At 37.7% G+C, this 13,819-nt stretch overlaps 2 protein-coding genes across 2 annotated transcripts; both read right to left on the bottom strand.

Moving 5' to 3' along the window:
* Window positions 1-2,213: 2,213 nt before the first annotated feature.
* Window positions 2,214-7,420, bottom strand: LOC129094722 (5-hydroxytryptamine receptor 3A-like). The gene is given in 11 exon segments (XM_054602984.1): window positions 2,214-2,456; window positions 2,708-2,904; window positions 3,846-3,955; window positions 4,289-4,389; window positions 4,653-4,804; window positions 4,807-4,812; window positions 5,114-5,286; window positions 5,829-5,932; window positions 6,309-6,353; window positions 6,500-6,660; window positions 7,378-7,420. Coding segments are annotated over 11 exon segments (1,335 nt in total).
* A 1,048-nt stretch (window positions 7,421-8,468) lies between these two features.
* On the bottom strand, window positions 8,469-13,777 carry LOC129094720 (5-hydroxytryptamine receptor 3A). The gene is made up of 10 exons (XM_054602982.1): window positions 13,728-13,777; window positions 12,240-12,387; window positions 12,038-12,082; window positions 11,756-11,865; window positions 10,906-11,075; window positions 10,453-10,613; window positions 9,637-9,847; window positions 8,955-9,236; window positions 8,725-8,751; window positions 8,469-8,686 (listed from the first exon to the last, which is right to left on the bottom strand). Exons 1-10 carry the CDS (start codon window positions 13,775-13,777, stop codon window positions 8,469-8,471), a joined length of 1,422 nt encoding a protein of 473 aa, XP_054458957.1.
* Window positions 13,778-13,819: the final 42 nt, after the last annotated feature.

The following is a 13,819-nucleotide window of genomic DNA, read 5'->3' as shown; positions in this document are numbered from 1 at the left end:
TATTTATTGCTTGGTTTTAAACATGCTATGCAATGAGAAAGATATCCTTGTATAACATTGAAAGGGAATACATGACTTTTTAAATATTCAGGGTCCGTTTGAAGCATTTCAGAATCACAGACCAAATAAACAACCAATTTTCTTACACTATAAACAGCTACTATAATGAAGTTTTCAGTAGATTTTTCTCTTGCTTATTGCTGTATGAATATTGTACGAAAAAACAAAAGAAAAATTGTAACTTCTTACCAATACATTTGAAAGTTAGAGTGTCTCAAAGTATGCATCACACACAATACAAAAGGGTCAAAAGAAAGCTATAAAAATTATAGTGGAAAACTTTATTTTGTGCAGGGGGAAACATAGGTAATGCATCAGATTCTCCCCAGCATATATTTACATTCTAATCGGCAGTTTTTACACTTTTCAGTGTGAATAGTTACTCTGCCCTGCAATTGTATTGTATCAAAATTTATGTTTTTCTACAATGGTAGACACAGTTCAGGTGTAACAATACATGTTAATATGAAAATGAAATGCAAAGAAGGAACTGAAACAGTTTATGTTTAGAATATATTTTCTTATAGATCAGGCCCTGTTTCCCAATAAGTTAAGGGTGTTTTCCACTCTTGGGATTTGATACGAGACACTTGCTGAACTATGACCATCAGTGTCATCAAAAGTGTTTTCAGTTAAGATGCTTTTTGGACACACTGGGCCCAAGAGGTTAAGATTTTCATATTTGGGTCCATTTTCTCAATTACTATTTAACTGTTTAAGAGTTATGTTTTAGGGCACTGAGGCAACTTAAACTCCGATGTCATGAAATCTGTGCTAGCTATCAAAATGCCCATTTGGCCCAATATAGTCCAGCGTTTTGTTAACGTTTTAAACTTCAAATAATTTTTCTACGTTAAAGTATGGCGAGTCAGTTTGGGCCAAAAGTTGAGTGTTTTTATAGGTCTCTTCATGCCAAAAATGCATTCATCTCTATGGGGAAATTTCTCGCCTTTTTTCGTGGTTTCCCTGGAAACCCCTGGGCGAATCTCTGAGAAAAGTCATAGCACATGATTCCCAATCAGGCCGCACGATTTGATGTGGCACACTTTGTTGTGGGAGGAGATATACGGCAAACTTTTGTAAGGAAGAAGGAGAATAAGAAGATTAATATTAAGCCCGCAGGATTATATACTTTGTGCTGTTGCATCAGGCTTTACAGCCTTGTTGCTACACAGCCATTAATTAAAAATGAATTAATGGCGGTCCTTAATTCGGTCCGAATTAAGGACCGTAGTATCGATAAGCCCCCACATTACTTGTGCTTTTTATTAGTACTTTATAATGTTTTGGTGGCATTTATTATCACACTGCAGCGCGCATTTGCTCAGCTTTCTCCGTCTGCTCATTTCCTCCCACTACACACACATTGACACAAACAAACACAACAAGCACAAAGTGAAGATTACTCCAATTAATGGGAACAACCCTTGTAACTGTATGTGCAATAAAATATTTCCAAGTGAAAAGACAATTCTTTTCTCAAAACATCTTTGCCACAACCACGGGCATAAACGTAAACGAAAGTGAAACCTAATTCAATTGGCTCTGTCCGAAGTCTCTCATCCACCGTCACTGTGTTTACACAAGCAACTGGCTGACACAAAGCAGACAGGTTGACAGAAGCCGGAGGGCAGAGGACACGAGGAATGACTGATACTGACTGATGTCTAGAAATTATATTTATTCAGACATTTATACATACTGTTTCTCTAAATCCAATATTCACTTACCTTTTAGCTCTGTTTTAATCTCATATCTCACTTTATCTGTTAAATGCTTCACTGTTATCACCAGATAATGGCTAACTTCGTTTGGCTGTTTTTTTTATGCTAGCCAGGTAGTGTACAGTGATATAAAAACTTTTTCACAGAAAACAGCTGCATCATTTACTTTTCAGAACTTTTGGCTTCAAGTGACTTTTTCACTAGGGTTTTGTCAACTGATTTATGAGAGATGTGGTGTTTCCAGTGACAGGCAGCTGGTCGTTCATGATGAGCAGGAAGAAGGTGTAGCCCAGGAAGGGGGTAATCTTGAACAAGGACCGGTTCACATTCTAGGGAGAGGTAGGGGCAAAGGAGAGGATGATAGAAATGGGGAGAGTGATGGAAAAAGCGAATTTAATTTTGAGGAGGAAGTCCAACAAGAGTCAGCCCTCATAACCCAGACAGCAGATGGTCGATGACTAACCCGACCATTTGCCATTCCTGAGAGGTTTTGCTCCCCTGGAAGTGTTTGTCCATCTGGAGGCGGATGGCCAAGAGATCTCTGCTCAGTTTCCTCAGTTCATCCAGGGCCGGCATCGAAAGGGTTGGGTTGGGTTTCACTGGAGGTGTATCACCAGAGACGCTCTGAAGATGAAACGCTGAGATGTTGGTGATTCTGGAATTCACCTGAAACTTTTTGTTTTCCAAAATGTAATGATTCTAAGAAATGGGAGATAACAGTTAACAAAGAAATATTAGTTTTTCTTGTAACTTAACATAGTCATATCGATTATTTAGTCATTTAAATATCACTTGGGGCTTCAAAGAATTTAACCACCAACTCCCTACAAACGGGATCAAACTAAATCTCAGTTTGCCTCATCAACTTTCTAGTGCCTAGTTGATGTCAATAAATAATAATGATATACCTGTATTAGATGAGCCGTGAAAGAAAGTCTTTTGGATGCTTTTTTTTTCGTTCGAGGTAGACAAACTACAACAGCTAGATATCGTAGCACGAGGACATTGAGCCAGTGAGGCATGTCGCTGTACTGGCTGGAGCTGTACTGGATATTAGTGATGAACACGGTCTCCAACAGGCTGGCAACCATCAGAGCAAGACTGATGGAGAAGAAAACGTCTGCAAGACACAAAATCAACAAAAACAGAGATGATACAGCACACTTCTAATTAAGTACTGTATGTTAATATGCATGTCAGTAACCTTTTTAACCGTCCTCAGTCATAACCTGGATATGATTTTATTTGGGAAATACCACTGACATTAAACCTTGAGAAACCTAATCATCTACTTCTTGAGCTGCAATAGATGATGACATTCCTCAGAACACAAACAGCCCCCCATCACTCCCAGGGCTCAAATTAGATTTTGAATTGTTTACTTTTTTGTCTTTTTTCAACACAGGTTAAATATCAGTGTCAGTTTTCAATGGATACTGAACTATTTGGGTAATACTGCGGCTTCTGCACAACCATGGCATGAAAAGGACAACTTTTGTTGGCTAGTTGCAGGGAACAGCAGAATGACTAGTAAATGTAATACTGATGCATCTATATGGCTTATAAAGTCTATAAATATATTGTAGTATTTATATAGTTATTCTTTATGTTTGTCAGCTGTGCCACTGGGTAGGATTTTGTGCAAAATCAGATGAAATCCTGCAGATTCACCAGAAAGCCCTTCAGCTGAGACTCCAGCGGAGCCTCCAGCAGCAACAAGCCCGCCACTGACAAACCCAGAGGATGCCTTGCATTTCAGCAAAACATAACAAATCTCAGGACAGATTGCACAATACACACACACAAACTTGGGCAATAGAAACGTTTTTGATTTGGCCTAAATCCGAATTTTGCTGCAACTTGCTTAATAGTCCATATCCAGAAATTTGAACATAATAATAATCACTTTTCTCCCTTGAGTTGTTCAGTTTGCCTTCAGTACACCTGTGTGTTTGGTCAACAAAGCTCTTGGCTTTAAAAGCACATGTGCAGTAGTGAATTTCATGATCCTTTAACCTTCTTTGGAATAAAGTAAGTGACAATATCACAGGTCTCACTCACTGATGAGAGGTGTTGTGTCCCCAGTGACAGGCAGCAGGTCGTTCATGATGAGCAGGAAAACGGTGTAGCCCAGGATGAGGGTCATCTTAAAGGAGGAACGGTCCACTACTATTTTGTTGTATTTTGTTGTATAGTATGTGTATTATTGTCTGTGTCTGTGTAGTTGTATAGTATGTGTATTTATTGTCTGTGTCTGTGTAGTTGTATAGTATGTGTATTTATTGTCTGTGTAGTTGTATAGTATGTGTATTTATTGTCTGTGTAGTTGTATAGTATGTGTATTTATTGTCTGTGTCTGTGTAGTTGTATAGTATGTGTATTTATTGTCTGTGTCTGTGTAGTTGTATAGTATGTGTATTTATTGTCTGTGTCTGTGTAGTTGAGCTGCTGCAACACTTGAATTTCCCCCATGGGGATCAATAAAGGAATATAATAATAATGGGGGGGGGGGCAGCAGGAAGCTGAAGAGGTCCACTGTGATGAGGAAGCAGCTGGGGATCAGCAGGTTCACCACATAAAGGACTGGCCTACGTCTCAGAATGATCTTGGGAAGAGACACAGGTACAACGCCTCTAAATTCTTGTCCACTTTGATTATCTATCTTTATTTCTTTCTGAATTGGGATGCCAAATGATTCACTTTCTTGTCACATAGTAATTTTGTTATTCTACAAATGCTGACATTTTTTTGGAGTGATGTGCATGGAAATATCTTTAGAAGTCTGGAGTGAGACTTAGAGGCAGACAGTCAACAGTACCCTGAAACTTATACAGTATAAGTGGATGATACATACAATATATTGCTTACACGGTATTTGATCTCAGAGTAGCTTCCCTCATCTAATGACAGAGTAGAAGGAGCTACGCTGATACCTGCAAGCTCCCACACCCCATTGGTCACCAACACATCTTGGGACTCCTGCAGCATCTCTTCAGATGTGGAGCCTTGAATCATCTTATGTCTGTAGCTTTCATAACATTTAATTGCAGATGTTAAAGGGCTTTTCAAAGCTGACTTTGTCAAATTATATGAGTGATGGACAAAAGAAAAACTGAGGCCAAGTGTAACCTTGCATCACACACACATTTATTTTACCACCAATTTTCAGTCAACTCTTTTTAATTTACTTCAGGCCCTATTAAAACATGACTGCAATCACTGCTTACACCAGAAATCTCTGAATTTTTCACCTGTAGTGATTTTATTTATATACACAGTTAAAAGATTAGATTCTTCAGGAACTGTATTTTATATTTAGGCAGGCTTACCAAAGTGGAGATATGATCCAAAGGTCAGAGTGCAGTTTTGAATATCGAAGGGGAAATTGTAGATTACTAATAGGCAGGAGCTGACCATTCTAATCGGTTTATCATCAAATACATGACCTGTGTTAATCAAGTAGACGTAGGGAGTCTTGGGAGATTTGTTCTCGTCCATGCTGAAATAGAAAAGAAAACTCATTTTAAATATGAATTACTTACTTAATGAATCCAAGACATTTTTAAAGAAGAGAAGAATACCATGACGAGAAGGTTCATATCCCTCTCCGAGGTATTCTGGTGTTTCGGAAACACTACCACTTTCGTCCACAGGGCCCACCAATCAACACTAAAAGGAAAATTCCTTGTACTGCCTTTGACAAAACGTAGTTGGTCTCTTTATACCTAACAAAAGTCATAGTTTTATCATTTAAAAAATGGGGCATCAAGTACATTCCCTTAGGCTCCATAGTACCAAACAACTCTAATACTGTATACCTGCATTGAGGTTTACCTCTCTCCTCTCAGGTTTACAACGTCACAGATTACTTTCTGAGTGCTTATATTTCAGATCGTACTTTACTTTTAAGCCGATTTGTCTGATTTGCACAATAAAAAAAAGAAAAATGAATAGAATGGACGATTATTATTATTGTTATTATTATTATTATTATTATTATTATTATTATTATTATTATTATTATTATTATTATTATTATTATTATTAATTATATGGACGTCTGGGACCCAAAGCTTTTCTCGAGGGACAGAGACTCTTTTAGTGCCACATTCCTCTTCATCCCAGCTCAGTCTCTCAATATCCCACTCCTACAGTAAACGGAACAACACCGATGTGATTAACAGCTTAGAAAACGCCATTCATTTCAGCTGTTTTACTACATAAAATAACAATAAATGTATGATGTTTCATTCAAAACAGCCAATGTAACCAAATTAACTTTAGTTTAAGTTTGATTTAAGTCCATTTCAGTAATTTCAAACAAATAGGCATATACTTATCATGTCAAGTTAATAGAAAAATTCAATAGAACATTTCTGATGTTGGTAATATAAAAAAGACACATTTTTCTACAAACAAAAACTAATGCAATCATAATAATTTCAAAGATGATGTTATTATGTTATAATCTGCAAAGAGTGGATTTACGTGGGCAAAGACTTTTTCAGTCTTCTGAGAATTTACTAGAACTTGCCACAAGACTGTTGTCAGGGTTTGGGATTTTTCATCCTATGGGTGAAACATATGTTTTAAATAAATAAACAAGTTATACAGATTAATTATGAATTTGAATTCATTACTACAAACATAACTTAATAAAAAAAAAGTTATGCATGCTCAAGTACAGTCGTAAAAGCGTGTTTGTGTAGACTCACCACTCCTAGAATTCCCACCACTGTGATACCAATGGTTATGTTAATTGGACTTGAAAAGCTTTTCACAGGTCGCAGTAGTTTTTTAGGGAATAAATTCTTCTCAAGTGAGGAAAACAAAGATTCAGGAGTCGGGCTTGTGCAATTCAATGTAGCTACAAAATCTGGAAACAAAATTAGTGAGATAACTCATAAACTTGCACATGGAAGTATAAAGTCCCATTTATTTCATTGGTACATTCACAGAAGCATTACAGATCTTTATCTGCTGTACACCATATGGGTATAGCAGGGAAGTCAACAATGGCTGTGGTTACAATAGCTTTTTTACACTGTTATTTTCAGATTATAAGTGAATTATCTATTGTTTTATCGCGACAACAAGCTCATTATCATGAAAATGAAATCTTAATTGCAAGATAAATGCCCAAATCCCAGAGTGGATGCATTTTATTGTTCATGGCTAGATAATGTATCCAGGGCACATCCAGAAACAGGGCTTCAGGATAAGCAATCATGGCCACCACATAGATTCATCTCACCTGCTTAAAATGGATTATAACGAGATAATTAACACATGACCCAGAGATAATAGGATAAATTATATTACTGGCTGTTCTCTAGTATGGTAGGACAAAAATGCACATATTTAAGGGCTTCAGTCTCTAGACTTTCTCTGAATACATCTGAAAACTCGGGTACCTTTTGTCCCATTCGCATATGACACTTACAGGGTTTATAAATTGTAACCAAAGGCTTTAGTAAAAGTTAAGAAACACCAGCCAGAGATTATTTTTCCACAATCTGACACAACAAAATTGTTCTTATTAATTGCTTATAACCTGTCTATGAACTAGCAAAGTATATATCAAATGACATACCAATAACCTTTGCTGCATCGCTTTGTCCCTCATTTCCTGTCATCTCCCTAATGTCATTAATGAAGCCATAACAAATGTTAATAGAATATATTTATTTTGAATTTAAATAAAATGTATAAAGGTTGCTTTATTTACTAGATAGGTAGCATCGTATTTTACGTCAGAATTGTGCCTAATAACTGACTGACTGCTGTGTTTACATTATCAATGTTTGGATTGTATAACAGGTTTTTGAATCATCTTCATGTGTATTTGTATTAGATGTGTCAACAACTTGTATACATGACAGTGGCGGTCAAGCAAGCACAACAGTATGCAATTGGCTGGTGGTTGTGTCAGTTTGCCTATTGACCATTTCAGTGTAATTAAATTTCTAGTCAACAGTTTGGATCCATGTTAATTTCCTCTCAGTTCATGTCATTCACATTGACTGCAACAAGGAATATATAAAAGGAAGAAGGTTCATCATGTCATGGAACTCACACAATGCTAAAAGTATGTTAACCTTTAGCTCAGCTGACATTGAGATGAAAGGCACCACCGCCTCCTCTTTTATGACTTGTCATTTTGACAGGTTATTACCCAGCATGGCAAAATCATCAGGGATTTGTTGTATTATTTACGAGCTAACATTTTATATATTGGTTGGTGAATATTTCCTCAGATAGCTCGTCATTTTTTTTTATGAGCTGGACAGAGCTGTGATCTATTTGGAAAGGAAATAAAGGAAAACAAAAATGTGCATTTAGATAGCAAAATTTCAGTCAACATCACGTATGTGTTTTCTTTTATTGTGTGGAAGCATTTCAGTTAATCAGTATCAAGTATTCACCGAGACCACTGTGTAAGAAAAATTCAAAAAATTCACCTTAAGTGACCATAATTCACCTTTTAAGAAGGAGCTAAATAACTGCACACCTACAGGACACACAACTACCAGTACTGCAAAATTAAATACAGAAAACCACCATTACAGAAAAAAATATTGATAAATGTTGCCAAGGCTTTGGTTTGCCTTCTAGTTACACAGATAGGTTTTTAAAACTTTCTTTTTACTTGCACTACCGGTGAATTTTCCCTGAATTGATCCCCTAGGACTGGCTGATCCAGATGCACCACATGGAGATGATGACCAGCGCGTAACAGGAGATGATCAGCAGATAGATGCGGAAAAGCAGGAAGTCGAGGACATATCCTACATGGCACCACTGTTCCAGCAGTTCGCTCTCCTTGTGCTTGGAGGTGAGGTGAGCACGAAGTTCTCCCAGGTATTGACAGATCTGTTGCAGTTCAGGCAGAGCAGCTACATCTGTGGGGGGGATAGTTATAGGAGGGATCACAGTTTACCTATTGTGTTGCTGCCTGAAGTTAAGGCTCAATGACTTTAACTTGTTAACCTTAAGATGACTGTGATTCACTGTTAAAGGCTGTCGAAATTGTGTCACGAAAGATTTATTACCCTATATGACATACATAGAGTCATGTTTTTTTTGTTTTTTTCCCTTTGTTTGAGTAGATGTCACAAGTATTTTAAGGGTCAGGGTTTTCTATTTACTCAGTTTGATTACCTCCACTGCTGGTTGGGTCCCGGGCAGGTGTCTGGCTGGCTGGTTGGATGATCCACAACCCAGAATCGCCATTTGAAATTTCAGGTTCATCCTTCTGGGGTATAGTGGGGGGCTTGTCGTCCTCTGGCCATTTGTAACAGATGAGGTTGGCTATGTGTTTGAGGATAACCACCCTTACCCAATTTGGAACCTCTTGATATTTCTTGGAGTTCTGGTGGAGGACACTGGTAATGATGACCGTCTCCATTAGGCTGATGACCATGAGGGCGAGACATACAGAGAAATAGATACCTATTGAGAGATTGAAGGATACACATTAAAGAAATAATATATCTGCAGAAAGTTGACAGAGTTGTTGGTCCGTTCCATTGACTCAGTGATTTATTATTATCTTTCTAAACTAAAGCAAAGAACCCCTTGATTGCATGATTTCTTGAACTGTACACTGATGTTTTAACACAACATGATCAAAAAGGTTTGAAGTATATTACACTGTATGTCCTGTACAATTTATTTGTAGCTCCCACAATCTTCTTAATCAAACAAAATACAACAATATGTCAAAATTCTAAAAACGTTACTGTTGATGTAAAGTGTGGATTAACATGATCTTAGTGATGGTGGAACCTATAACCCAGGCTATGATAGTGCCCATGTTATGTAACCTCCACATGTCATGCATGACTCTGACCTATGAGGGGTGTGCCGTTTGCTGTGCTGGGCAGCAGGTCGTTCATGATGAGCAGGAAGACGGTGTAGCCCAGGATGAGAGTCATCTTGAAGGAGGCGCGGTCAACGCTATGGGGGGGCAGGTAGAAGGACAGGATGTCGATAAGCATGAGGAAGGAGCTGGGGATCAGCAGATTGACCACGTAGAGCATTGGCTGCCGCCTTATGACCACCTAGTGAACAAGAGTAAATTTGCAAAGTCTCATCACCTCTACTGTGATAGGCCATCAATAACCTTTATGGAAAATAAAATAATAGAATAACATGTCAAATCTACATAACCAAACTATCTAAGGAGGAAAATATGTATTCAAAAGATGACATTTAATAATGGCAATGTGTGCACTAGGAGTGATTGTTCTTGTAACCTGCAATAACTGATTTGGCTATTTGGGGGCAACAGAAACAGCATTGACATATCATACATTTTCAGCTGCTATGGTGCAATGCTAACATTCAACTAAATGTAAGTCTAATGATTACTCTCTTTTAGCGCTGTTTGTTTTTTTATCTCTACCAACTCCTGAGAGAGATATATGGCTCTTTAGCAGCTTAATGCTCCACTTTGTTCACCAGCTCCCTAACCGTGTCTGTCTGCTGTTTTTGACCTAACAGGTAGCAGCTAGTGGGATTTTAGACCTTTTTGCTGGAAATACCTGCCTTATGTGGAAAAAGATGCTGAGAGCAGTGAGAGTGAACCTAAACAGTAGTTTACGTTTTATTTACGGTTGTTAAAATTTCTTATATAAGAGGTGTTAACTCAGTTAAAACTCCTCACCCAGAAGGTGATGATGTCCCATTCGTCAATCCCAAACTGGAGGATGGAAGTCTCTCCCAGTATGTCCACCAGCTCCCACTCCCCACTGGCTTCCAGGTAACGTTTTGAGTTTTGAGATATCTCCTCAAAGGTCAAAGCTGGACTGACCCTCACATCCCTTACTGTGTAAGAAAAAAACTCAATGAGAGAGGGAAAACTAGGCAGACAGTTCTATAGCACAATTTAAGTCAACCTAAATAAATAAGTTAGCTAAAATGTAATAACTAATTAATAACATAATGATTTATATTTTTATATTTATAATTACTTTATTCCCTGCAAAAGATTCATAAAGTGAAGCAGATAGCAGTTGCATTTTCTGACTCACTATTAGCTTTATGTTTTATTTGCCAAAGTGTACCCCATGACTGGAGTAATTTATGATTGCGTAAATGTTAAGAAGTCTCTTCTTACTAGTATGCATGTAGGAGCCAAATGTAAATGTGCAATTCTGCATGTCAAAAGGAAAACTGAAGATCTCCAGGTTGCAGGCTGAGACAAGCCGAAGCATCCTGTTCCATCGGATGTGACCTGTGTGGTTGACGTAGACGTAAGGGCATGCTTGCGAAACATCATCATCCACACTGGGAGGGTTGGAGGAGTCAGGCAGTAAAAAAACCAGAAACAGATTACAGTTTCAGTTGTTTATATGATGAGTCCAAAAGGGAAATAAAAATATTAATTAAAATAAAATAAACATTTCTGCTCTCTCAGCTTCGCATGCTGTCAGACATGTGTTGTGTGTTTGGAGTGTGTCGTCGGTCCTGGAGATATCGGTCCTGGAGATATCGGCCCTGGTCCTTGTGTAGTGCTTGGGGGGCTGGAAGTGGCCAGTTGGTTGTAGATGGTTGCAATATTTGCTTTGTATAATGACAGAAAGGAGTTACATTTCTCTAATGTGAAGGAGTGGGTGAGATTGCCCATTGGTTTGAGAAGTTTATTTATTGGGGGAAAAGAGGACCTTGGGGTTGGCGGAACCCCAAGGTCCTCTTCATGTATGATGCCAGAGTAGTAGGTAGAGCAAGCAGTATTGAGAGACTATTTGTATTGCTTAATGTATTCCTTGTCAGCCAGGGTGTGCACTGTGTGGCCGCTTTTGTTGAAAAGTCGCTCCAGTTGGCGTTTCCAGGACTTCATGAGGTGGAGTTCAGTGAGGTTGAACTCCACCTGCCATGTTTCAGTGAGACGGAGGATATCAATGTTGTTGCATGAATGAATTCATTGATGGTTAAGAGAAAAAAAAGCAACTAGTTGAAGAACTTACAACTCATAAACTATGATGTCGGGAGACCAGAGCTTATTCACAGGGAGAGAAATCCTGGTGACACCATCACACTCATCAGGGTCCCAAACCAGGAACTCATGATGCCAGTACTGCAGTGAATTAATCAGATATAACATATGTTAAATTTCCAACATGAAATTAAAATGTCTGTTTACCTGTGTTTACTCATAATCTCTGTTTGCGATCCTGTTTACAGGCGCATGATGAATCAGATCACATTACATGTATTGACAGTGTACTATGTCTTTCCATGCAACTTACCAGTATCAGCCACAAGAAAGTAGTGAGTATTTGGGTTTTCTCATTCTGAAATATAGTAGGCAACAGGTTAACATCATATAAAACTGAGTGCTACCTCTTAAATCAGGTTAGAGTCTAAAAATCATAAAATGCCTCAAAATCTCTTTAACCTTGTTTTAGGTGCTCTGAATATTTTTCTTAGATCACTAACTGACAAACTCACCACCCCCAAAACAGCATACAGGGTGAAGGAGATGTTAGTTATGGTGGGATTGCTGAGGTTCACTGCTGGCCTGAAGGGTTTCAGGTCAAACACAGCCTGCATGGACTCATGAGTTGGACCACTGTGGCCTTCTTTACAGGACAGTTTACTGCAACAAAGAGACACTGCCCCGGACCAGAAAGGTTGTTTTGAATTACCATTGTATCAATGTCCTAACAATATTCTGCCGATTGATATCAGGGGACAAATGCGTTGACATCCTTTAATTACTAGATGTTCTTCAATCATAATGTAGCATGACGAAGTGGAACGATTATTTTTTTTTTATTCAACAAGACACATGATTTATCAGAAGTGTGAAATAAAGTTGATGGATAAATGATAGATTAACGTTTTTTCTCCATTTATACATTCTGATATGCAAGCAATTCTAATTTTTCGATGACATTAGTATCATAGCACTATAAGGATCATTTTAACTTGAGACTGTTTGGATAAACTATTAAATAATATTACTATGATAATAACAGAATTGCTTATTATTCACAGAAAGAGGAACGATAAAGTTTCAGAACCAAACGTGCGTCAGTCTGGAAAATCAAACACGTAATCAACTAGAAACAATCAAGTAGTGAATAAAAGTGGGTTATCATTACCTGACATTAAGAATAAACCTGAGATGATGCTGGTACTCCTCTGAGACAGACTCATCCTCAATGTTTCTGATGGACTAACTATCCTCCACAACCAACAACCTATTAAGGTGTAATGCAAAGAGAGCTCCTACTGGCTGTGTAAATGCACAGACACTTGTTTGTGCCACTTAGCAGGACATTGAAATGACTAACATTAAGTCTCTGGAGACACAACCACTACATGCCTAACTGTAGCCCAAAACAAAATTGTTACTTTAAACAAAAAAAAAGAAGGTAAATCACCACAGTTTAGTTTGCTTTGAAGGAACAAGCTGTTTTGTACACATATTTTCAATGAACCCCCATAACGTGAGTAATATAGGTACTCACAGACATATACTAATGCGATCACATTTAGATAATAACTCTTCAAACAAACACAGAATAGGACTTCCAAGTGGGCATATTTATATATAAATATATATCTTTAGTTGCCCTAGTTACTTTTTAAATTGTATTTAGTTTAAAAACATACCTGAAGTAAAATTAGGAGATTTCCAAACCATGCAAATAAGTACAGTACCAGTCAAAAGTTTGGACACACCTTTTCATTCAACTACTTTGAATAATCTAAAATATAAAACATATTCTGGTTTGTTGAGCATTTGTTTGTTTACCATATAATTCCATATGTGTTCCTTCACAGTTTGGATGTTTCAATATTAATCTACCATGTGTCCAAACTTTTGACTGGTACTGTACATATGAGGACGATTCAATGATATATATATATAAAATACATAGTAATGAAAAACACAAAATTGAAATATGTGCAGATGGATTATAAACAAACAGGACACGATAGGACTTGTTGTTCCACAGCTCCGGTAAGCACTCAACCATTTTATTTTTCAACACCTCCACCAATGGGAGTTACAATCTGGT

This window comes from Anoplopoma fimbria, chromosome 8, assembly GCF_027596085.1.
Source record: "Anoplopoma fimbria isolate UVic2021 breed Golden Eagle Sablefish chromosome 8, Afim_UVic_2022, whole genome shotgun sequence".
Classification (NCBI taxonomy): Eukaryota; Metazoa; Chordata; class Actinopteri; order Perciformes; family Anoplopomatidae; genus Anoplopoma; species Anoplopoma fimbria.
This window is presented reverse-complemented; position numbering and strand designations above follow the sequence as displayed.

Coding starts and splice junctions, on each gene's coding strand:
- LOC129094720 (XM_054602982.1), bottom strand. CDS start 13,777: ATGGTTGAGTGCTTACCGGAGCTGTGGAACAACAAGTCCTATCGTGTC. Junction 12,388..13,727: donor AACAAGTCCTATCGTGTCCT/GTTTGTTTATAA, acceptor TCTTTGTTGCAG/TAAACTGTCCTGTAAAGAAG. Junction 8,687..8,724: donor TTCAGGCAGCAACACAATAG/GTAAACTGTGAT, acceptor TCCCCCCCACAG/ATGTAGCTGCTCTGCCTGAA.